The 24,647-nt window shown below is 57.5% G+C and overlaps 1 protein-coding gene across 25 annotated transcripts in view; it reads right to left on the bottom strand.

Annotated features, from left to right (window-relative positions):
- The window catches only part of NCOR2 (nuclear receptor corepressor 2), a 200,756-nt gene that overhangs the window by 34,407 nt on the left and 141,702 nt on the right, over nt 1–24,647 (bottom strand). For 20 of the 25 annotated variants that reach the window (XR_008993700.1, XM_036921780.2, XM_057491719.1 and 17 more), the window contains 4 exons: nt 18,657–18,799; nt 11,377–11,521; nt 7,930–7,980; nt 6,359–6,983 (listed from right to left, as the gene is read on the bottom strand). Coding sequence is in view for 24 of the 25 variants with exons in the window: in XM_036921780.2 (XP_036777675.2) it covers nt 6,359–6,983; nt 7,930–7,980; nt 11,377–11,521; nt 18,657–18,799 (964 nt within the window). In the remaining variant the exon portion in view is untranslated. The remainder of the gene's footprint in view (nt 1–6,358; nt 6,984–7,929; nt 7,981–11,376; nt 11,522–18,656; nt 18,800–24,647) is intronic. The other 5 variants (XM_036921773.2, XM_036921778.2, XM_036921786.2 and 2 more) reach the window with 1 other exon arrangement.

Genomic DNA, 24,647 nt, shown 5'->3' with positions numbered 1-24,647 from the left:
CCAAACAGGGCGCACGAGGGCACTGGCCATGGGCTGCGATTGAGCCAGAGGGCAAGACTGAGGCACGGCACTGGGATTCAGCCAGAGCATCCTGGTGGCACAGCGCTGATGGCACACTGCGACCATACTGGCTGGTGCCACAGGCAGACTGCCAGCCACAGCCACTGCCTCCAAGGTAAGACCTGCAATGGCCAGGACAAGGCTCATGACACCCTGCGCACAGTAACCAGGGCCAGACACCCAGTGGTGAGGAGAACCTGTCGCCTTCTGAAGACAGAGTGGGGCAGACATGCGGCTTAGGTGCCCTCCGCTCTCCATAGTGGCAGGGCCTTGGAGCCACCGCCAGTCCTGCAGTGTCTGCCTCCCACCCACAGGTGCACATGCTTGGCTGAGCAGACAGACTAGGTGATGCCTGCTGGGGGTGCCCACAGCCCAGGGGGCTGGGTGCCATGAAGGCTTCCTGACTTTCACACACTCGGCAGGCCTCCACAGTCCTCCTCACCTGGCTCACCCTCCCCCGCCCGTCACCTCTCAACACCTCCAGACCCTGCTAGTGCCCAGAGGCCCACCTGAGGCCTCTCTTGGAGCTGCTACCCTTCCTTGTTCCCATGGGCTTGGGCCCAGCCCCACCCGCCAGCCACGCTTGGACTCAGGCTCACTGACCAGTCCTGGCACCGATGCCTCTGCCCATCCCAATGTGCCCCACCACCAGCTTCAACTGCCACAAGCCAGTCTCCCTTTCCCTCCTCTGTTTAAACCAATTCCCATTTGCATGGAAAGAGGTGAGACACAGTCCCCCTCTCACCGGCGATCTCCCTATCAGCTGTCGGCCCGAGAACTGAGAACATGCGACCACACAGCCCCGAGTCCACCACGGGCCACAGCGGCACTGCTCACAACAGCCAAACGGTGCAAACGACCCAGATGTCCAAACACAGATGAACAGATAAACACGATGTGGTCCATCCACACGATGGAATGTGACTCAGCCATGAAGCAGGAAGGAATCCCTGACACATGCTACCATGTGGATGAGCCTTGAAAGTGGCTGCTGAGTGAAAGAATCCAGACACTAAAGGTCCCCGAGTGGGGGATTCCACGTGTGTGAAATGCCCAGAACAGGCAAATCCACAGAGACAGAAAGCAGACTAGTGGGTGCAGGGCTGGGGCGGTGACTGGGGAGTGAGTGCTAATGGGGTCAGGCTTTCTTCTTGGGTGATGGCGATGTTCTGGAATCAGACTGTGCTGGGGAAGGTTGCACAACTCCGTGAGTACACTGAAAGTGACTGAACTGTATGCTTTAACACCTGAACTGTATCACGTGTGAATTATAGCTCCATAAAGTTGTTGAAGGAAAAATCTAAAGAATATACTATCTGCTAGTCCATGAAATCAAGAGTTCGATACGTTAACTATATTCTTGCTAAGAACAGTAAAATAATGTTATGTTTTATATATGTGTAAAAATAAACATACTGTGAAATACAAACTCTAAAGTTAAAACATAACCTTTGTACCTACGTAAATATTTTTATAATATACAGAAAGTAAAGTGTCTGTGACCACAAGGACTGTGGTGAACTCAGCCTTCTGTTCAGGCTGTGTGCCCCACACTGGCTGCCCCGTGGCTCCTCTTCACCCATCAGATTGGAGGCGGCAGGGGCTATCCCTCAACTTTCTTGGCAGGCACCAACTGGGGGGTGCCTACAGAAGCCCAAACCCCTCTTCCCTGAGCCCCCGAGTGAGGCAGGAGCTCAGCAGGGACTGGGACCGGGGCTGTGGGTATAGCACTTCCCAGTTTATGAGAGGTCTGATGCCACCTGATGTCACACTATACAGAGGGCAGCATCCAAGAACGAGGGCCTGGGTTTAAATCCTCCACAAGCCCGAGTGGCCTCAGTACCCAGGGGAGCGGGCAGATGCTCGGCCCATAACCTTCCTTCCTCCAGCAACAATGTGGGTGAGCGCGGCCTCCAGGAGCCCTCCTCATGGGCACTGCCCTCCCTCCGACTCTCCCCTTTGTTTTCTTGAAAGACAGTGACTTTTATTTTCCGCTCTGGAGGCCCAGGCAGGGCAGGGCTCTCAGAGCCTGGCACGGTGCATGTGACCCAGGACAGGCGGGGGAAGCCAGCAACTATGCTGCGAGCAGCCGGGGCCCTGCCTCTCCCCCCTATTCCTGCAATTCAGGGTCTGGAGCCCATTTCAAACCCCACCTTGGGCTGTATGACTCAGCCAATCGCACCTCGGTGTCCTTGTCTGTGAAATGGGCACAAGGACAGTTGCCCTTCTACAGACTGCTCCTGAGGGTGGGACCAGGGACCAGGGGGCTTCATGTTATTGCAGCTTTTCTTCCCTCCCTAGAAGGCCAGAGGAGGGGAGTGGAGCAATGGGGGGCTGGGGGGGCACTTCGGGCCTGCAACAGTGCACCCCCTCTTGCTCAGCCCCCACCATGCTACAGACTTCCCAATCATCACCAGACTGTGACAGTCCTTGCTGCCATGCTGGAGCTGGGAGGGGAGGGAAGGCTGGTTTGCAAATAGTATCTATATAGACATGGTCACATTGCTCCCCTATGTTCCCCAGATAAAACCCCAAGTCCTCACCCTGACCCACAGGGCCCTACCCATTTCTGTGACCTCCTCCGTGCTCTCCTCTCCCGCTCTGCCTATGGAACATAAGCTCATGTGGTCACAGGGCCTTCGCAATGGCTAGAAGTTCCCTTTGCCTGGCTGGGTTTCTTCCCACTATGGACTCTCACACTATGGGCTTTGATCACCTGCAACATCATCTCCCCAGAGAGGCCTCCCTGACCACTTCACCCACTCCACTGGTCACACAAGCAGCTATTTCACTTTTAAAGCTCCAGCTTTGCATGAGGTACACTCACTAATATGTAAGCTATCTGTGGCAGGCCCTGCCTGTCCTGCCCCAGCATCCCTCACACCCAGGAGGGTGCTCAGCCAGTCATTCATGGAATAAAGAAATAAAGGAGAAACTGTTGCTACATCTCTTTCAAAATTCCAGGGACACAGTGAAATAAGCCAGATGGAGAAAGACAAGTACCAAATGATTTCACTCATATGTGGAGTATAAGAACAAAGGAAAACTGAAGGAACAAAACAGCAGCAGAATCACAGAACCCAAGAATGGACTAATAGTTACCAAAGGGAAAAGGACTGGGGAGGATGGGTGGGAAGGGAGGGATAAGGGTGGGGAAAAAGAAAGGAGGCATTACGATTAGCATGTATAATGTGGGGGGACATGGGGAGGGCTGTGCAACACAGAGAAGACAAGTAGTGATTCTACAGCATCTTACTATGCTGATGGACAGTGACTGTAATGGGGTTTGTGGGGGGGACTTGGTGAAGGGGGGAGCCTAGTAAACATAATGTTCCTCATGTAATTGTAGATTAATGATACCAAAAAAAAAAAAAAATTCCAGGGACACAGCAGAAGCTGCACACCAGCCCCCTCCTGGAGTGACCTCTGGGGGTTCCTAAAGCAGATCCAAAGGAGTGCCACAAGTTTTTCATTAAGCACCTACTATGGGCTGGGCACCAGGCTAACAGTTTATGGCTGTGACCTCCACTATTGCAGTAAGCCTGCAAGTGGAGACACCCATACCCGTCTTACAGAAGAGGAAACTGAGGGCCGAGGCAGGAGCTTTCCAAAGTCCCAACGCCACCAGACAGTACCCAGGCTCCTTCCCTGAGAAGTGGAGTAAGGACGGCAGGCAAGCTCAAGGCTCTGCAATCAAAGCCACCATCTGGGGTCATCAGTCAAGAAAACTCCCAGGCAGAGCTGGGAGTGATGATTTCGCTCTCCCAAAGTCGTCCAGGCAGGGGCCAGAAGGAGATACACCTCATATCTGTCCAGGGGTGCTGCCAGGTGGAAAGGAGGTTGGCAGGCGGGCAGCCAGGACGTGGGGTCGCCTGCAGGCCCACTGGTCCTGCCAGCCCTTCCGGGAGGCACTGGCTGCCAGGGTATACTCTGACGCATCTTGCCTGTGTCCTCTGGCGCCTGCCTGGCCCTGCTTGGCTGTGGCTGAGAGACGGAGAGGTGGCAGGCCGCCAGCCAGGAAGAGGTCAGCAGGCTGGCCCGAGTCCAGCCCGGCCCCACGGTGGGGGACCAGCCTCGGTCACTCAGGGTGTGACAAACCAGGTGTTCTGCCTCCCAGCCCAGGGCTCCTGCTCCCCAGGGATTGAATGCTGGACATTCTGTCAGGAAGAGTGGACGGAAGCCAGGTCCAGCTGGGAGAGGGGAGGACACATCCCTGGGAGGGGTGGTTGGGGGAGGGGAAGCTGAGAGTGGCCTGTGGGGCTTCAGGCCTGGCCGAGAGGTCCAGGGGGCTGATGGGATTCAGACCTCCCGCTGGGCAGACCATGTGTAACCCAAAACACGGTCTCCAGAAGGCTGCTTATCAGCATGGCTGCTCGTGAGCTCAGCAGTCTTCCTGCAAAGAGCAGGAATATGTGCTTTCATGACTCCATCCCTGCAGCCAGAAGGAGCAGGGCGGGGAGCAGCTCCTCCCTGACCCCATTACCCAGGCTCGAGGAGTGAGTGGAGTGGCCGAGGGTCCTTCCCCGGCAGGCCAGGTCACCGTGAGCACTGTTTTCCGAGCTGCGCCTGTCAGGCTAAAAGCTCAGTAACTCTGTGCCCTCAGAAACTAGTAGGCCAGGCCTTTGTTTATCAAAGAGCCACCCATTCCGGCTGTTTCTCCCTCAAACGAGGTGAGGTTCTTGGTGGTGGGGCCCCAGGGACCTCCAAAGGAAGCTGAAGACAACATGGCTCACTTCCTTTTGTGGAACATATGGAGACCCAGAGAGCTCTGAATAAATCTGATTTTTACATGGAATGCTCTAGAACTTGCCATCTTCACATGCCCCAAGGTGAATCATGGGGCAGAGGAAAGGGCTCTGAGTGTGTCAATTAGAAAGTCAGATTTTCCTCCCTCTCACTCTGCCCAGAACTTTTCCAAGAGACAGACGAGAGAGAAGACAGACCGCACTGTTTTTAGTCAAAATAAAAAGACCCGCCTGCCTCACTAGAAAACAATTCCTGCAGCTATCCAGATGTGAGTGGGAGCAGGTCTCCACACCTCTGCCCTCAGTCAGCCTAACTCAGGCATGTGAGCTGTGGCTCCGGCCGGGGACTCCACGTACCAAACATCTTGCCAAAGGTGGTTAAAATCCAGCGTTCCCTGGGCTTGGGGGGATGGGAACCCACGCCAGGAGCAAGGACAGAGGTAAGAAAGCACCCAGGCAGTGGCACCCAATCAGGACGGCATGGGGGTAGCTCCAGGCCACCCAGCAGGAGAGAAGTATCTGTAAGGAGCCCCTCCACTCCTACAGTCCCAACGGCTCAGAAGACTTGGGCTGGGCCACGGGGCCACACAGTCCTGTGCCCAGACCCTCAGTGGACGGGAGAGGAACCACCGATGACCTTGGGAACCCCTACCGGCCCATCTCCACCACCACCAGCCTCTGCAGACCCTCGTCACCATCACTGGGATGTGGTAGCTGCCTCCTGACTGGTCTCCTGTGCTTCTCTGACCCCACCAAACACCCCTGATTAACAGCCAGCTGGTGTCAGAGCCTAGGTCACACCCTGCTTTCTCAGCTAGAAGCACCTGAGGTCTCCTCCTCACCCTGAGAACAAAATGCAGCCCCTCGGCCAGCCCACAGGACCCGAGAACTAGCCCTGCCCCTGCCTGCCCCCTCTCGCTCCTCACTCAGGCCTGAACCATGCATGCCCATTCCCACCGCAGGGCCTTGGGACCTGCTGTTCCCACCTTGCGGAGGGTGGAATTATGTCCTCCACCTGGAAATACGATCAAATCCTAACAGCCAGCTACCTGTGAGAGTGACCTGATATGGAAACAGGCTCCTTGCAGCTGTGATCACATTGAGGTGAGGTCATTAGGGTCCACCCTAATCCAATGACTGGTGTCCTGACAGGAAGAGGGAAATTTGGGCACAGATGGGGAAAATGCCACTCGAAGACAGAGGCAGGGAATGGAGGGAGGCATCTACAAGTCAAGGAATGCCAAGAATGGCTGACACTGCAGGAGCTGGATAAGGCAAGGAAGGAGCTGCCCCTAGAGCCTTCAGGGGAACACAGCCTCGCCCACGCTGTGGTTTTGGGCCCCTGGCCTCCAGTCTGTGGCACTTTGTGCCGGCTAATCTGCACTGCCTGGTACACTCCAGAGATGTGCCTGTGGCTGCCTCCATGTCCACCTGGGCCACGTGCTCCCTGAAGGCAGGCACAGGGTCGGCCTCCTGCGTCTGGTATACAGTTGGTGCTCAAGGAGCACCTGCAGAGTGTGAAGGCAAAAGGCAGGCCCCATCCACCCACTCACCTGTGCTTGTCACCTCCCTCCGGCTCATCCACCTCGTCTGCGCTGCACGTGGCGCTGGAGTCACTGTCCTGGGTGGCACCGGAGCCCTTGGCTGAGGGGCCCCTGCCCCCAGGGCCGCCACCCTCCTTCTTCTCCCCCTTGAGTGCCCCCTCGGGGACGGCCTCGACACAGGCTTCTACGCCCCCCTTGCCCTGTTCGGGCCCCTCCTCTGTGGCCTCCTCCTTGCACTCGCTCTTGACTGGCTCTGCAGGGGCCACCTCGCCTGGCTCTTCTGTCTTGCCTGCGTCCACTGCCAGCTCTTGGGCAATGGGAGGCTTCTGCTCCTCCTCCACCGCAGGGGGAGCTGCTGTGTCCTCTTCCTCCTTCTCCTCCTTTGGGACCACAGAAGGGGGCATGGGGGGTGACAAGGGTGCCGGAGGGGGCGTGGGTGGACTGACGGCTTCGGGGGCTGGGGCAGCATCACTGGAGGCCGGGGTGTCCTCTGGTGGTGGGGTGGGCGGCTCGGGGAGTGGTGCATTGGCGTCTGGGCCAGGTGGGGGCTTGGGTCCATTCTGCCCCGTGTCCTTAGCAGCCTCTGTGCGGGGCGAGGGGATGCTCTCAGTGTCGGAGCTGTTATTGACAGCAGCTGTAGGGGAACAGCGAGCTGGGGGTGAGCAGTGCGGGGTGCAGGGTGGAGGCAGCAGCAGCCTTCCCCACACCCTGACCTGCCAGTCCTTGGGGGCAGTGGCCCAGAGGCAGCAGCCCCATCGCCTGAGACCGAAACAGCCCAGAGGCTCCTACACACCAGGCACCACAGGCCTTCCCACGCGGGCCTTGGAGCCCAGAAACATGGTTAACATCTAACCCTGGGGACACGTAGCAGCTAGCAGCCCTATGGAGCCAAACTGAGCATGGCCAGGGCTGCAGGCCTTCATTCTGGGGCTCCACATTCCCACCTGAGCTCCATCCCTGGCTCTGGCCCTGCTGGGGGCCCAGCCATGGTAACACAGGTCACCCCTGGGCCTTGTGAAAAGCCAGTGGGTGTGACAGCACTGGGTGAGGACTGACGACTATTCATTGTCATCACACAACAATGTAAAATGAGGCCAGTGAACTCAGAGGAGCCCAAGGCCCACACTGACTGCATCCCATTCCCCAGGGCCCAGCACACAGCAGTGCACGGTAGGTGTGGATCGAAGGACTGAATATGTATACAGAGGGCAAGGAGACCTTGGCTCCAGGCCCGGCTCTTTAGCCTTAAAAAACCATTCTGGCCGTTTCTTTGAGCCTCAATTTTCCATTTTCTGTAAAACAGGGACATTTGAAAACCCCTACACTTGCCATTGAAGAGATCAAATCAGGTAAGAGTCACAGATGAGAACACTAGTCTGCAGGAGCAAGCCAGGGAACAGCATGGGGAACAGACACTGTGGTGGGGAGGAGGGTCAGAGGCAGTGGCAACACAAACGGTGGTACCCACAGGCAGAGGCATGCTCACAGAGGTGGAGCCCCCTCGCAGAGGGCAGGTGGTCTTGGGATGCCCCCCACCCCAGCCTGGCCCTCACCCCCAGGCCAGCTGGCTGCATTCGTACCTGGGCCACTGCATTCCCCTCTGGGCACCTCGTTCCCAGAGGCGTGTAAGGCTGGAAGGAAGTGAGAGAAGGGTTAGAAGCAAGGTGACAGGAGCAGCAGGGTGGGGACACAGGAGGTTGGTGGCCAGGGAGGCAGGGCCAGCAGAGAGGCCCAGGGCCAGCAGGCAGCAAGGAGGACCTACAGAGGCTCTGCTAGCCGCTCACCAGCCTTGTCCCAAAAGCCCTTATCCTCGGATCAGTGCATCCTCTCCCTCCAGACTCTGGACCGAGAAGCCCCAGGTGACCTAGAGAGGCCCCAGCCAATAACGGGGTCCTGCAGGGCAAGAAGCCAGTCCTGCCTATGCCTGGGCATCCTTGGACAAGTCCCTGGCCTCCAGTTCCCAGCCCTGGGGGTTGGGGTACTGACCTCACAGGTGAGCAGGGCTGGGCAGAGAGTCCTTTGAGGCTCCCGTCCCCAGCTCACCCATTGGTCACAGAGCCCAGACAAAAGCTCCTTTCAGCCTTCCCTGCCACCACTGACCCGGGCTGCTCCCAACTCTCACCTCCCTTCAAGGACCAGAGCAGGGGCCACCCCTTCCAATGAAAGCCACAGAGGGCCTACTCTTAGGGACCAAGCTCCATGCAAAGCTCTTCACACAAGATTTGTTTGACCTCAGTCACCTCTATAGTCAGGACAATCATCACTTGCATTTGCAGACAAGGTAACTGAGGCTCAGAGAGGCTGAGTCACTTGCCCAAGGTCACACTACATGGGGGCAGAATACTGCATGGGGGCAGCAAAGGGTTGACCCAGAAGTCTACGTCCCTAACCATTGGACTTCCCACCCCTGCCTGCTCCATCCCACACAGACAGTAGGACATGGGGGGCTAGTGCCAAGACCCTTTGGACAAGTGACTTAGCCCCCCGTGTCTCGGTATGCTTGCCCAGAAAACGGGTAGGGCAGTAAGCGCCTGACTCTTGCTCTCACAAAGAGGCCAGCCTATGTCAGGAGCCCTTAGGCGCTAGTGTGGGTGGAAGCAGGGGGCCATGAACTCAAATGCTGGGCCCGTCCCTAAAACTCTCTCATTCAGCAGGCCTGGCTGGGGCCTAGGAATCAGCACTTCTGACAAGTGGTCCCCAAACTCCGTGAGCATGGGTAAGCTGCAGCTTCCTCATCTGTAAACCAGAGTGGTGAGAGCAGCCACTCCCTAGGGCAGACATGCCCATTGACAAGGCTCCCTCAGGGCTGGGCTCTTATTAGGACCAGGGTCGTTACTGGAGACAGTGAATAAACGGGTCACTATCCCCTCACCCCGAGCTGACTCATCTCAGTCTGGATGCAACAGACACTTGCCACCTGCCCCTTGGAGGGGTCTGCAATGCCACTGGGGCTGGCTGGGCTTTCTAGCAGGTTCCTTGGGGTGACCTCAGGCCCTAACACAGAACCTACCTCACTTTCCCATCCTGCTCACGAGGGACAGGGTTACAAGGAAATGCTGGCTGGACTGTCAGGCTCCAACTCAAACAGCTACATGACACTGTATGTGAGTGGGCCTCAGTTTCCTCATCCATAAGGTGGGAATTTCACCCTGTACCTCTGTGCAGGACCCTTATAGTGACCCGTAATCTGCTCAGAGCCACAAGATGGTCACAGCCTCAGCTCCAGCTGATCAGCCCTACCCAACCCCTCCCCAGCAGAGAATGCCCCTCCCTCATCCCTGATGGGGTATGTGAACGCTAACTGTGACAGGAGCTCACTACCAGACAATTTTCTTCACTGGGTAGCATCTGTTCTGGTTTTAATGCTGGCCCAAAGCCTGGCTTCCTTTAGCTTTCCCATCCAGCCTGCATCCTGCCCATACGGATAGCTGGGAGGACACTTAGAAACAGATAAGGGGTCTGCCCTTAGGTCTTCTCTTTTCCTCCCTCCAGACCCAGGACCCAGATGCAAGGACAGAGATTTGTAGCCGCCCCATCAGACACTGGCCAGGCCTCTGACTGACTTGATCTGGAGAGACCCAGAGCTGCAAAGAGGCCAGACTCAGAACCCCAGGCCCAACTAGGGGTAACTCCAGACAACAAAAACCCAAGTGGCTCAATTCTCCATTTGCAACCAGGAAGTAGGATTCAGACTGGTGAATACACTGCAGGCTAGCACAGTTTGAATTTATTTACAGGCCTGGCTTACGGAGCCAGGAGGACTGCTGGCAGAAGCTCAGGAGCTGGGAGGCAGACCCGAGGAGCAGGAAGGAACCCCAGGCAGGTGGCAGGAGGAAAGAAGATTCTGTTTACCGAGAACCTGAGGACCCAGCTGGGGCAGCTCTGGGCAGGGAGACGACAGAAGGACAGAGACAGACATTCGGCAAAGCAGGGGCTGGAGTCTTCAGGGGTGCCATGCCATTGTGGGGAGCCACAGCCCCAGGGAAAAGGGAGAGGGCTGGGGGCCAAAGGCAGCCTAATTAGTGATTAGGAGTGTGGGGTGGGGTGGGACGCTGGGCAGCCTGGTGTAACTCCAAGTCTACAAACACTTATTGCACAGTGGGGCCATGTGTTAAATGGGGAGCCAGGCTCTGAAGTAGGTGACAGTCTCATGTGGTCAAAGTCCTCCTTTTGATACGGGCAGAACCACGGATGCAATTTAGACTATGAATCCTCAATCTTTAGCAGCCAGGTGGGAGGATTCGTCTAAGACGGGTGTGGACAGGGCAACTCAGTGATGCCTGAGCCCAGGCGTTCAGCTCCCCCGAAGAGAGAACGGAGAACCATGTACCATATCATCCAAATGGGGACACCTGGGAGTAAGAGGAGCCATAATTATGTAACTCTTGAATATTTATTGACCAACAGATTGGTCCTACTTATATTGTTGGCTTGTAAAATACTTCAAGTTAAAACTACTTTTCAAAAATAATTTTTTTCCTTAAAATGTGACACTACACAGATGGCAAGTCAACAGGAGTCACTGGGGCTGTCCTGGATGTGTGTGGTCACCAAGGGGTTCAGGAGGACTGGAGAGGTAAGTACGTGCCAGGTGGGTACAGAGAAACCAATCACCACCACCACCACCTCCACCACTGTCACCACCATCACCTCCATTACCACCACCCTCGCTTTCACCACCACCTCCACCATCCACCGTTACCTCTAGCATCATCACCACCATCACCTGCATCACCACCACCCTCACTTCCATCACCCTCATCTCCATCAGCATCACCTCCACCACCAGCATCACCTCCATCACCACCACCCTCACCTCCACCACCATCACCACCCTCACTTTCATCAACCTCACCTCCATCACCACCATCACCACCCTTTTATGGCCCTCAACAGCACCACTCCCCTCACCATCACCATCCCCACTCCCACCATCCCCACCACCATGTTCCCCCAGTCGAGGCAGCCAAGGTCCCTACCCAGAAGGACCCAGATATTTCTGGGAGAGGTCAGGTCTAGCTCCTCACCTTCTGCCTCCTCTGCCATCTCCTCCTCATTCCCACTCACGCCCGATGCCTCCATCTCCTCATCCTCCAGCACGGGCGGGAAGGCGGCCTCCTCACTGGCGGCTGGGGCTCTCTTCTTCCTCCTCCGTGCGTTCCGCTCCTTCTCCTGGGGCACAGGGGCGGTGGTGGGTGAGGGCCTGAGCCGTCAGCCTGGGGAATCCCCATGCCCAAGGCCCAACCACAGCTGCGAGGGATGGCACAGCTGGCCATGCGGCCATGCAGGCGACCTTCCCTCTCACGCCCACTGCAGTGACCAGATGTGCCCGAGGCTCTTCTGACCTAGGGCTTTACTCTTCCCTCATGTCCCATGCATACCCAAGCAGAGCCTGGCCTACTGGCTGCCCTGACATCTTTCCTCTGCCTGAGACCCTGTGATTGTTCTAGCAGGGCAGTGGCCACATCCCCAAGGATACCCTGATAGGCAGGATCAGTGCGTGCAGAACACAGTAATGAATGGGGTTTCTCCTTGCACATCTCAGCCACCCCCGCTGAGCCCCGCAGGAAAGGCCAGCTTGGGAAGTTCATTCCACTCCACCAGTCTTTCCAGGGCCCTCCTGCGTGCCAGGTACTATATGAGGCTGAGGACACACAATGAACCAAGCCAACAAGGTCCCTGCCCCCTGTGGCCTTCTAGTCAGGGAAACCAGCAAGCAACACATGGCTCAAAAAGAATAAAGAACCAGAGGTGGGGACTCAGGCAAGAAGGGGATCAGATGGGTGGGACTAGAGAACACAGGGGTAGGGCTGCTTTAGGCAATAGTCAATGGTGACCGATGGTCAAGAAGGCTTCTTGGAGAAGTCACCACCTGAGCTGAGGTCCCTGAGACTGGCAGTACAGGCAAGGCTTTGGATGAGAGTGACCCTAGGAGAGGGGACTGCTAGTGCAAAGGCCCTGAGGTAGGGCCAAGATAGATATGTTCCAGGAATTGAAAAAAGGGCTTTGCTGAGGAGCTTCCCATCCCTAAGAGTATTCTGTTCACGTATGGGTGAGTGCCCAGCCCCCAGCTTGGGCACAGACATCACACTCCTCACTGGTGGGGCCCATTTTTGTACCTCACTGGGCTGGGCCCTCTAGGAGGGTGTCCCTTTACCTGCCATACTGAGCCAGGCAGAAGCTCAGAAAACGTTTATTGTTTTATTCAGTGACTGTGACTGGGCAGCATCTGGGGCCTGAACACTGTCATTAGAGTTGGGGTATATGTGAGGCAGAATGCTGGGGGTCTCAAGGTGATGGGGGACTCCAGGGGAGAGTGGAATGGCCCCTGAGAGGAGGTTCAATAAGCTGGTGTAACAGGAGGGTCACAGCCTGTGCCCTTTGGGGTCCCTCAGGAAGGAGTGGACATGCCGATAGCTCTCTGTGATGCCCCTCACACTGGATGGGATAGTGCTCCCCAGAGTTCATGTCCCAAACCTCAGAATGTGACTTTATTTGGAAATAAGCTCTTTGCAGATGTAATTAGTTAAGATGAGGTCATCCTAGATTAGGGTGGACCCTAAATCCAATGGTGTTGTCCCTATAAGAAGAGGAAAATTTGGACACTGAGGTACACATGGGAGTGATGCACCTACATGCCAAGGAATGTCAGAACTGCCAGTCACTGCCAGAGGCTGGGAGAACAAGGCAGGGCCCTCCCGGGAGACTTCAGAGGGAGCGGAGCCCTGCCCACACCTTGATTTCAGACTTTCAGCATCCAGAGCTGTGCGAGAACACATTCCTGTTGTTTTAAGCCCCCCAGTTTGTGGTGCTTTGTTATAGGAAGCAGGCAACTGATGCACCTGCCCTCCACCAATCCCCTGGCCACCAGGAGAAAGCCACCCTGCATGACAGCGTGGCAGAGCCGGCTCTCAGAGCCAATGCCCTGCCCCCTCCAGGCCTCAGCAGGCTCTGCCCACCCAGCCCTTACTAGGCCAGGCTGGGCACAGGCCCCGGGGGTCCCTCAGCCTCAGCCGCAGCCTGGGAGTGGGATCACTTCCTGGCCTCCTTCCTCCTGAGCAAACGGGAGTCCTCGGAGTCAGGCTGCGTGGAACACCAGGAGGAAGGGAAACGTCCGCTTGCCCATTACTCATGGTTTCCTTCACCAGCACTTGGCCAGGGCCACAGCCCTGCCCTGCCCTGCTGCAGGTCCACAGGGCCATCGTGGGAAGGCCCACTGCCTCCCAGGGCTGGCCAGGTCCCCCCCAAACCTCAAGTTGCTCCCGGAGTGCCGCGGCTGGAGCTCCCAGAGGCGCGAGAAAGTCATGTGGCATTGTGGTCCTGTGGGTGCGGCTGAGGGCTCCCCCTGCTTCCCCAATCTATCTTTAGCAGGCAGGACTCACTCGAGTGCTAGGGTTGGGCGACAGCTGGGGGTGGGCATGGGAACACCTGGAGCCTCACAGGGGCCAGGGGCTCCTGAGGGCCTGGCCAGGACACACACCCTTCTGGGGAATTAGGTCTCTCTGGGACTGTTTGGCAATGTCCCAGGAATTATACAAATCCTTCCACACATGGCCCCGCACCTCAGACTCAGGGGGTATATGTATGGGACAGGAGTTGCTGGCGATACTAGTATTAATTACAGCTGATGTTTATTAAGCACCTACTGTGTGCCAAACGTTTTCCACATATTAATTCATTGAACTTGCACAGCTGTTCTGCAAATCAGAGCATGCTGTTCCCCACTTTGAACTCTCCAGGGGTGCCCCCAAACCCCTGATACAAAACCACCACCCTCCCTAGTCTACACAGCCCTGTGATCTGGATCTGGATCCCACCCACCTCTCAAACTTGCTCACCCCCCTCCCCTTCTCAGCCACTCTACTAGACACACTGCCCTCCTTGCGCAAACGTGCTTACGCTGACCCGGTCACAGGGCCTCCACAAAGGCCTTCGTGCTGCTGTTCCTCTGCCTGGACGTCCTGTCCCCACACCCCCGCTTGACTCACTTTCTCACCTCCATCAGGGCTTCACTCAGACTCACCTCCGATTACCCTGTCAAAATCAGCTGATCTTCAATTCAACCCCCATCAAACGCTTTCTACTATTTCCCTCATCATATCGTCTTCACACAACCATCTGAAATTGTATGCTAATTTGTCTCTCGAACAATAACTAGGCCCTCTAGAGTCTGTCCTTGACTGAATTCCTGGCAGACCGAGAACACTGTCTGGCACTGAATAAGCGCTTTAAAACTACTTTAGATGAATGAACCTGACAGACAAACACACTGGCTCAGAGAGGCAAAGATACTTGCCCACAATCACACAGCTTGTGAGTTGAGGAGCTCAGATTTGAATGCAGGTCAGAACCCTCTGCATGGATATCCTCTCCCTGCAGGTCTGTGCAGCCTCAAATGGAAGAGACAACACAGGAAGGCAAAGACCTGGCCTGGGCTGAGATGGACAGACACAAACATGGACCTGGACTCATAGACAGGAGAAGTGGGTAACCTTCGGCCACAGCGGGTAGGGAAAACCTCGGAGAAGTCACCAATGCCAAGTGTTACATAACTCTGGGACATGACCTGCCTGCCCACCAAATCCTACTTCCTGCTGCCGTCACCTGTAGCCATGCTCAGCCAGGCCTGGTGCCAAGGAGGAGGGGACCCCCACAAACCCTCTGCTTCCCCAGCTCCAGATGGGGCCTGGCCAGTGGCCAGAGGTAGCTGCCACTGCTTCAGGAATCACAAGGACCTATCTTCTTCTTGGAAACTGGAGGGCACAGGAGAGAGGCAGGAAGCAGAGATCACTAAGTGTAGTGGCATCTTGTGAGGCCTGCCTGCATACTCCAGTGATGGGGAACCCTCCCCAGCACCACGGGTGGTCACCATCAGGATGGATGGATCCAGGGAGAACCCAGCTTCCCATGATGGGTCCCCACATCTGTTCATTATGCTTTCTCTTTAGCTCTCAATGTAAGTCTACTCCTTCCATGTCAGCCAGGTGTAAGCACCAACCGCACACTCCCAAACGGCCCTTTCCTATCAACTAGTAATCAGCAAGGTCCACCGATACGCTGTCCCTAGAACACGGCTTGCTGGGCCCCCGCCTTCCAGTATACTGCTCACCCAGCATGGCCGCTCTGCTGAGTTCTGCATGAGCCACATGTAGTAACGCAACAACAGGCCCATAAAGGCAAGCCAAGGGCTCCTACAGTCCCAGGTTCAAACCCCCTCTGTGGTCTCCTAGCCTCACCACCCTCACCTGAGGAATGCAGGTGACCTCAGGAGGCGGGGGCAAGGCCCAAAGCTGGGCCCGTGTCCCCCTCCTGCTCACACTTCCCCCACTGCTGCCCGCCCACAGGAGCGTTCAGGATCAGGGAACGAGGGCAGGCTTCTCTACCAGGTTCAGCTACGGGCCACTCAGACCAGCATGATCTACCTCGAGCCCAGACCTGGCTGGGCTGCCCCTTGGCTCATAGTCCTCTGATGGTTCCTCACTGTCCACTGAAGAGCTGCCCAGCTCCTCAGCCAGCAGGAAACCCCATCCACGTGTACACCCTAGGCACCTGCCTCCCTGGCATACAGTGGGTGCTCAAAAAAGGCTTGCTGAGGGCACAATGAGGATAACGTCCAACACTTAGTGAGCACTGACTGAGGGACTGTGATCGACCTTTGCAAACAGGAACTCAGCTGTCCCTTATAACAACCCTGCAAATGGACCTAGTCCTACCTCCACTCAGCAGAAGGGGACACAGGCAGAGTGGTGAGACCCTGTGCCTGCAGGCACCAGTCAGGACATGTTGGGCTGAGCACGCCAGCCCAGAGCCTGCTCTGTACCACTCTGCTAGGTTACCTCCTAATGAATGAGTGGCTAGATGAATGAGTGAATCAATCAGTCTATGAGTCAACCAACCAACCAATAATTACTCAGTCAACCCAGGAACAGACATACCATACCCAGCTGACAACTAGGGAGATGGGAGACCCCAGCCAGCGGGCATGGGGCGGTCACGAGCATGCCCCACGGCACCTCTCGCCGAGGCTCAAGGTAGCCAGGCCCTGATCTAAGCGCCTTCCCCAATTCACTCAAGTCGTTCCCACAACAGCCCTTGGAGGCAGGCACTACTATTACCCCATTTCATAGGTGGGGAAACTAAGGCAGAGGGGACAAGCCACCTGTCCAAGGTCACACCGCGAGGGAGTTGCAGGATCTGGCTTTGAACCCAGGTTTCTCGGGCCCAAGATCCCTATAATGGCTATTCCTTCATGCTCCACCCAAGGGAGCACCTCAACTGTCCCTGAGAAGAAGAAGGTCAGTGGCTGTCAGTTAAAGGAGTAATCACAAGGTCACCACTGTTACTGACAACAAGGGTGCTGGTGGGCTGGCTAACCTCAGGGAGGCCCTCTGCCGGGCCCCCAGCTCCTGCAAGCCCACCTGAGCTCCAGGGAAAAGGGCTTATTCCCCCCTTTGCAGAAGCGAAGAGAGGCTCGATGGGGTAGAGGTGCGGCCCACAGCCCCACTGGTGCCAGGTGGCAAGCCAGGACTACTTGGCCCCACTTTCAACCCAAGCCCGAGCTGCACCATCCACCTCGCTGGGGTCTCTGGTCTCCCAAGCACACTGTCAAGTCCCAGGGTCGCTGCGACCGCACTGTGAGGAAACCTGGAAGGTGAGGCTGTGGGGCCAGCAGGCTGCGAGGTGAGGCGGAGACACCTGCAGCCCAGTAGCCTGGGCTATGCCAGCAGTTCCTGTGTGGACACTGGCTGGGAGGAGCAGGGATGGGGGAGGGGGGAGGCCCAGAGCAGGAAGAGGGCAGAGGGAGCAGGGGAGGGAGCAGGAAGACATCTTTCCTCCCCACAGTTAATCCCTGGTTAGTGTACACAGGGCTGGCCCACATCCCGCCCCCAGCCTCCACCCCAGCAGGCCGGTCTGGCTCAGCCCTGCTCTTTGCTGTAAGCGATTTTAGCAGGTGCTAAAGACAGGTGCTCCGAGCCCTTGGCCCACACTGAGTCTTCCTGGTCTGCAGAAACCAGAGTCCTGGAAAATCCAGGAAAAAGGAGAGCTCCTGGTGTCCAAGGGAGCGCCGTCTGCGGCTTCCCAGGAGCACCTCCACCAGACCAGCAAGCAGAGGAGGTGAAGGAGGAGCAGCCTGCAGGTCGGCTCAGCCCTGACCACAGGGGCACGGAACAGCGCCCCCTCCAGCCTAGAAGAGCAGCAGCTGCTCAAACACGTGATGCGGTAACAACTCACACAGGGGCGCAGGGAGGGGGGCCCCTGAATTCTGAGAGGTGCTCAGGGAGAGTTCCAACGGGGTGATTCTAACCCTAGCCTGCCCACTGCGGTGTGACCTCGGCAGCCTGCTCACCCTCTCTGGACCTTGGCAGGCTGTGTCAGGGGAGCAATTTAGCACGCCTCCCAGGACAGGCTGCACATGCTTTAAACCCACACTAAGTAGCCCCATCTGGGGGCAGTGGGGCAAGCAAGGGGGTCCCGGGGTGAGGGGATCTATGCACCTCCTCTTGTACCCTCATATCTACAAGGCAATATGAAGCCTGGTGACTTAACGTGTGCGTCCTTGGGGCAGAGAGCAAGGGGTTCAAACCCGAAGTTTGCTGTGGAGGAGCCTGGCTGAGTCTCAGTTTCCCCAGATCTGAATGACAATGCCTGGAATGTCACAAATGACAAATGTGCCCAAGAACAGAGAGATGGAGAAAGAGAGACAGGGAGGGGGGCGGGGAGAATAGAGGGGCAGAGAGAGATAAAAAGAGAATGAGGAAGAAAGAGGGAGGGAAGCGGGGAGAGAAAGAGAAAGGGGGAGAGAGAGAGAAAAGGAGAGACAGAGGGGGGGTGGCAGGAGTGGGGGAGCCCGCCCCCAAATGGCCCCCACTTGCCAGTAACAGCTGCAGAGGAAGCAGGTCTCTCTGAGGAGCCCATTTACAGCCAGGCTCAGCCAGGCGCACTGGCTCCTTCTGGGCTCCTGGGGAAGGGAAAGGTCTGGGCTTCCCCTCGAGTGCAGGGAGGCCAAGGCTGGCCAGCTGCTCTCTGACCTGTCCTGGCGTCCCGCCCTAGGTCTGTGGGGTCCAGCAGGGCTGGGGACACACTCCATGGGGCTCATCTGCCTCTGGGTCTCCATTCCGACACTCTGACAACCACCAATCCCGGGTGCGTGGGTGCCTGACCTTCCCTGTTCCTTTCCCTGGGCCCCAGGGGTCAGGTGTGCTGGAGGCAGAGGCAAAAAGCAGCTTGACCACCAGTCCCTGCGCCCAGGAGGCACATTCTGCAGCTGGAAGCCCGACCCGGGCTGGGCCACACAGGGAGGGCTCACCATCTTCAGTTTATGCTGCTGCAGGATGTCGTCCAGGTTCTGCCTCCTCTTGTAGTTGAAGTAGAAGTTCTTACACTGAGACACGGTCTTGGAGCCCACCATCCGAGCGATGGCCGACCAATTCCGGCCGTGTTCCAGGAGACCTGTTGAGGGAGAGGCCAGCAGGTGAGGGGTGACAGAGGCTGGACAGGTGAATGGAGCCCCAGGCAGAAAGCAGCCTTGCTACTGGGCCGGGGGGAAAGGGCGCTCACAGCGTGGTGGGGGCCTGGCTTCCCTTGGCAGCAGGAGGGGCACGTGGTGACTGCCCTGGGGACCCCCCTGCTGAGGCAGCCATCAGGGGCTTTGGGCACTGAGGACTGCAGCCTGGGATGCAGACCCCGCGCAGACCCCCACTTCCCTTGGCTGCAGTAAGCCAGCACTGACACTTGCTCACAGCTGCAGATGAGGCCTCAAGAGACGGGCTGTTTTCCAGCCACACCAGGCCAGGGCCAGGGCCAGGGCAAGGGAGAACGTGTGAGCAGGGGTGGGAGGGTGGAGTCTGGGTTGGGGTGAGCTGTGGCCAGGAGGTTCTCCACCCAGGTTAACTGGGGCACCCTTAGGGCTTTGGGCTAAAAACCCACCCTGGACTTGGGGCCCACCAGGCTGGTGCAGGGGCTGGGTGTGGACTTGCTCCCATCTCACATGCCCCCACTCCTGTGAGCTTTTCCAGACTCTAGAGGGGGGGAGAAACCCCTAGGAATTGGCAGACCCCCCCATCAAACCCACCTGTGTTGGAGAAACTCCCATCCATCCCCACAAACTCAAATCAGGGCTGTGCTCCCCACCCTGTTCCATTAATATCGTAAATACCAGGCTCAGCAGAAACGCAGCCCCTCCTGCAGCCAGAGTCCACGTCTGGGAAGCCTGGCCCCAGGTCCCGGACCATCTGCCTGCAGAGCTCCCGGCACACAGGCCGGTATCTCTCTGCATCCTTGCCTTGAGCCTCCCGGCAGCGTGCCTTGTACGGCTGGGTCAGCAAGAGCAGGTAGGGCCAGGCCCACTTCCCAATGGCTGCAGGAGGGTCAGGAGAGCAGGCTCCAGACCTCAAGGTCCTGTGGGGCAGGACTGGGCCCCGCAGAGGGCAGCAGGCATGAAGCCTGAGTCACATAGCTAGAAACACAGCGGCCTCTGTGTCCCCAGTGCTAGACTTGTAACAGCTAACCAAAGATTTCCCCTAACGAAGTTTGAGGCCATTTTCCTTGAATCAAATCAAGCTGAAAGCACGGAGGCTGAGGCTGCATTTTGCAGGGGTGCGGGAGCCTGTCAGTCTGTGTTGACATTTTCTGTCTTTCATTCATTCATCCACTCATCCATTCAAACACGTGCTGGTGGCTTGCCGCATGCAAGGCTCTAACAAACATGAAAGAGCAGCGAAAACATCAACAAACCCCAGGCCGCATGGCCAGGTGACCTGGGCCTCACCAAGCCCTTCAAACACTTGGTTCTGTCTTATCCTTGCTGCCCAGGCCATGAGTGTCTTCCCATCCCCAGGATGGGGGAAACAGGGCCTCCAGGGGTCACCAGGTTCTGGGACGGCCCAGGGGGCCAGGTGGGCATGGGAACCCAGGTTTTCTGCTCTCCTGCCTCTGGCCCAGTGGAACGGGGCGGTACTGGACTGACAGGCCACCTGCTCCCCCGTGGAGGACATGGGCCACGTGGCTCCACGGCGGCTCCTCAGGGTTCCTCAAGGACAGGCTGGGAGGGGAGGGCCAGGGCGTGGGACCAAGTGTAACCCAGCCCCCTGACCTTTTCCTCCGCCTGCGCCAGCAGCAGCTGCCACTTGCACAGAGCCCAGCGGAGGACGACAGGGACGTGCGTTTATTTATATTTCCCTGCCGGGGCCAAGGAGCCGAGGCAAACACGTCGGGCCGGAACCAGGCGGGAAAGGACAGGTCTTCCATCTGGGCCTGATGGGGGTGGGGAGGCAGTGAGGGCCCAGGGGTGGCCAGACCCCAGGGAGGTTCCATTTCCAAACAACACACAAATAAGGAGGTGGCTTGGAATCTGCCGGAGGTTTAAGGTCCTCATTAGCTCCACTCCAGGCAGCAGGAACTGCTGGGGGGGTCACCCAGCCCTTCCTGAAGGCGATCGGCCCATGAAAGAGTCCTGCCCAGAGCAGCTGTATGCTCCCACCACCCCTCTGCTCTCTGGGGAAGGCTGGGGTGAGGGCCCTAGTATCACTGGCCAGGGCCCCTGGTGTGGGGGGCAGGCTGGTCAGAGCCTCCTGCTGGTGTCTGTTCTAGGAACCCCACACTGAAGGTGCTGGGCACAGGGAGAAGTACTTTAGACCCCTCCATGCCTTGGAGACCACACGAACCAGACCCCACTGACAGCAGTCCCCACCTCCATCCACCTGGACAGAGCACCTCCAAGTGTGGGTCCACCCAGACCCCCAAAGCCTGTCCCAAGTGCAGACCAAGGTCCCACCCTCCTTCCAGGGCCAGACAGCCAGAAAGGCAGGGGACAGTTACCAAGGGAAAAGGTGGGGGAGGGAGTCCATGGGTGCAGAACACCCGAGGCCTGCCTGATGGCCACGGTCAGGTCCATGACACCAGTGCCCAAACACCCCCTACCCGTACCCAGGGCCACTCACTCACATCCTCTCATCTGCGTTTCCCCCTCGGCCAAGTTTTCCGGAAACATAAGGCTTGGAGGATGCTCTGGGGAGCAGAGCTGGAGCAGCGGGCTGGGAGGCGGGAGGCTGGGCGGCGGTGCCGGCTCTGCGAGGCTCCTGGCTGGCGTCTGCTCACAGCTCAGCTCTGCCTCACATCCTTCTCGTCCAACGGCAGGAGGGAGGGAGGGCGGGCGGGCGGAGGCTGGCTCCAGAAGGGCGGGGAAGCAGCTCCACACAGCCCGCCCGCCTGTGGTGGCCCAGGGCTCCTGCCACCCCTGACGCCGTCCCCCGTGGCCACGGGCGTGCGAGGTGCCCTTCGCTGCGGGAAGTTGTCAGTTGTGTGCTCGTGCCCCGTGCCAGGCGTCACCAGGACGCGCAGTGTCCGCAGCTCCTCCAGGCACCAACGTGCCCAACACAGACACTGACAAGGGGAGCTGGCAGGAGGCCCCCAGGCTCCCGACAACCCTGCTGGGCGAAATCCAAAGACCCCAGCCTGACGGGGCAGCAGCGCCCCGGAGCAGCCTCGTGGCGCGCCTGGGCTGGGCTGGATCTTCCTGCTGCCTGACCCAGCGAGACGCCTCGTCAGGGCTGAATGTGACCTCCAGACGGAGGCTCGCTGGAGCGGGCAGGCGGGCGGGGGAGCGTGGCAGAAGCCCAGGTTCAGAAGGGGCGGGCCGACTTGGCACTGGCTTCCCCCTCCCTCTCTCCCCATCCGTGGCGGTGGCGGCGTCAGCAGCGGTAAGAACAGATGAGGGTTCAGAAAAACAGAGCTTCTCCGCCCCAGCAGACGGGGAGCAAACAGCTTCTTCCGCTGTCATTCCCTGCCCCGGTTCCACCTGTGGTCGGCCCCCGCCGGCCCGCCACTGCCACGGCTGGCCAGCCGTCCGTGGGGGACTCTGGAGGTCTGGGACGGCAGGAGGGGTCCGGGCACTCCTCCCAGCACCCACAGGGCGCGGGTGGGCAGGACTGTCTTAGTGTTCCAAGAGGAAGCTTAGGATTTAGGGAGCCTCTTTGAGTGCAAATGAGACCTCCAACCATTTCGGGTGGGGGAAGGGTGTAGAATCCCCAAAGGGCTCTCTGCTGCCTGAGGCTCTCCAAGACTCCCCGACAAGCAGGTCAGCCTGTTCCCCACACAAACACCTGGTAGATGTCCTAGGCAGCTCACAGGAGGTTGAAAGTTAACTGCAGTGAACTTTGGAGCTAGATACAGGTCACAACCGATTTCTTCAACTCCGGGGTCACTGACCTGCTTGTTCCTTTAGCCCTCAGCTTTCCCATCCTGCCCAAGGAGACCCAAGGAACAACAGGCATCTCCTAAGCACCCCTGTACTTCATCCTGGGGCACAATGCCAGGAGAGGGCAACAGGCCCCAACCATGGCAGCAGCCTAGGACTTTCCACCCAAAGTCCACCACCCATTCTCCTGAAAGAGGTCCAAGTGAGCTTGTACAGATGCCAAACCAATCCTGACACTCCTCTGCTTAAAATCTTCCAGTGATAACCCAAAAAGAATTTAGAATAAAATCAGAAGGCCTCAACACGGCACCTGAGGCCCTGCAGAACCAGCCCCACCCACCTGTTCAGACTGCTTCCTACCTCTCCCCTTGCCTCACTCACTGCAGCCACTGGGGACCTTACGCCCAACCCTCAAATGTGACCCAAGACATCTGCACTAGCTGTTCCCTTTGCTGTGTGGCTTTTCACAGATCAGCCTCTGTCCTCATCAGCTCTTCACTCAAGTGATACCTCCTCAGGGAAGCCTTCCTTGACCACCTTCTCCAAAGATGTCTATTAGCCACTCTGCTATCAGAGGTTTGTTATCTTCAGAGTGCTTATCACTCCCCAAAATTAGCTTCTTTGCTCCCCTGCTCAGTAATCAGTCTCTGCATCCATCCACAACTGCTGGGTGAGAAAGAGGAATCTGGCAAATGAGCAAAGCTCCAGACACCCCAAGTGTCTGGGTCTGGGGGCCCACTGAGGGCCCCACAGCATCTCTGCCACCTTTCTGGGATTCCCAGGAAGTAGCTCCCAAGAAAGGAGGGGGCTGAGGGTTTATTCCCACAGGGTGCCCTGGACCCTCTCCAGAAGGGGCCCAAGGGAGTGCCCACCTCACACCCAGGGACACGTCCTCACACGCTCTGTGCCAGTGCACAGATGGCAGATTCTGCCGACGTCCCCTGCGGTCTGGATTCTCCGACCCCACTTCTAATTTCTAAGGAAGGAGTTTCGTTCTGAAGAGTCAGGAGGCAGGAACTAGGAAGCGAAATTGACCAAGACAGGAAGTCAAGCCAGCAGGTCTGAGTCATGGACTCAAGTGTGGAATGAGAGGAAGGCGCAGGGGGTGGTGGCAGGGATCGCAGCAAGAGGGGCGTCTCAGCACGGTGGCTTGGGGGCTCAGCCTGGCTGCTCTGGCCACCATGGGGGCAGCTTCCCATGCACTGTCCAGGGGCCTGCAATGAACTGTTCTCAAAGGGACAGTGACTCAGCCCCCAGAGGCTTTTGTCCCTGCCAAGTCCCTGCCCTGGACTCCTCCCCAAGTTGCTGTCCTCTCAGGGTCCCTGCCACAGGCGGCTCTTCCCCATGAGGGTCTGCCAGCCTTCACCCTAACCCCCATCCTACCGTCAGAGAATTCAGATACACTGGGGCTGGGGGACTTCCCAGCCCCTTTGGCCACCACGTCACCATCCATCTGCATCCTAGGAATGTCACAGCTGGCCTCTCTGGGAACCAGCACCCCCTTCCAGTAGACACACTTGCTCCCCCACCCCAGCCAGCCCCAGCCAGCCCTGCAGTTTTCTGTTCCCTCTGTGCAGAGCAAAGGCTGCCTACATGGAGGACACATCTACACCTCTCCTGCCAATTGCCATTTTTCAAAAGAAACTCTGGTTTGCGAAACAAAATTTTCTGACCAGCACACTATCTAAGGAGGGAAAAAAATCCAGCAGACCTAGTCCTGAGTCATGCCACTTCCTTATTTTGGAAACCCCAAACCTGGGGGGTTTGACCTGGATGCAGCCATTCAGATGGCAACCTTAACAGGCACCTACTTTGTGTCAGAGCTTCCGAAACTCCTGCCAGTCCTAAAGGTCCATCAGGAATCTGACTAGACTACTTCACCCCTGAACTTTGACCTACCCATCTTTTTCTTTCCGCCTATGCTTCTTAAAAGAGGCCTTGATGCCCACATTAGTCTGAGTTTTGGCAACTGTATCTGCCAGTCAGATAGGATGTGAAATAGAGACCTCTTCCCCCAGTACGTGACAAAACACAGTTACTAAGATGAAAAAAAAAAAATCACCAGTGTGCAACCTAATGTCACTTTGCCTACCATTCTGGGAA

This window comes from Manis pentadactyla, chromosome 14, assembly GCF_030020395.1.
Source record: "Manis pentadactyla isolate mManPen7 chromosome 14, mManPen7.hap1, whole genome shotgun sequence".
Taxonomy (NCBI): Eukaryota; Metazoa; Chordata; class Mammalia; order Pholidota; family Manidae; genus Manis; species Manis pentadactyla.
Note: the sequence above shows the minus strand (reverse complement) of the source record. Positions and strands in the feature narration are given on the sequence as shown.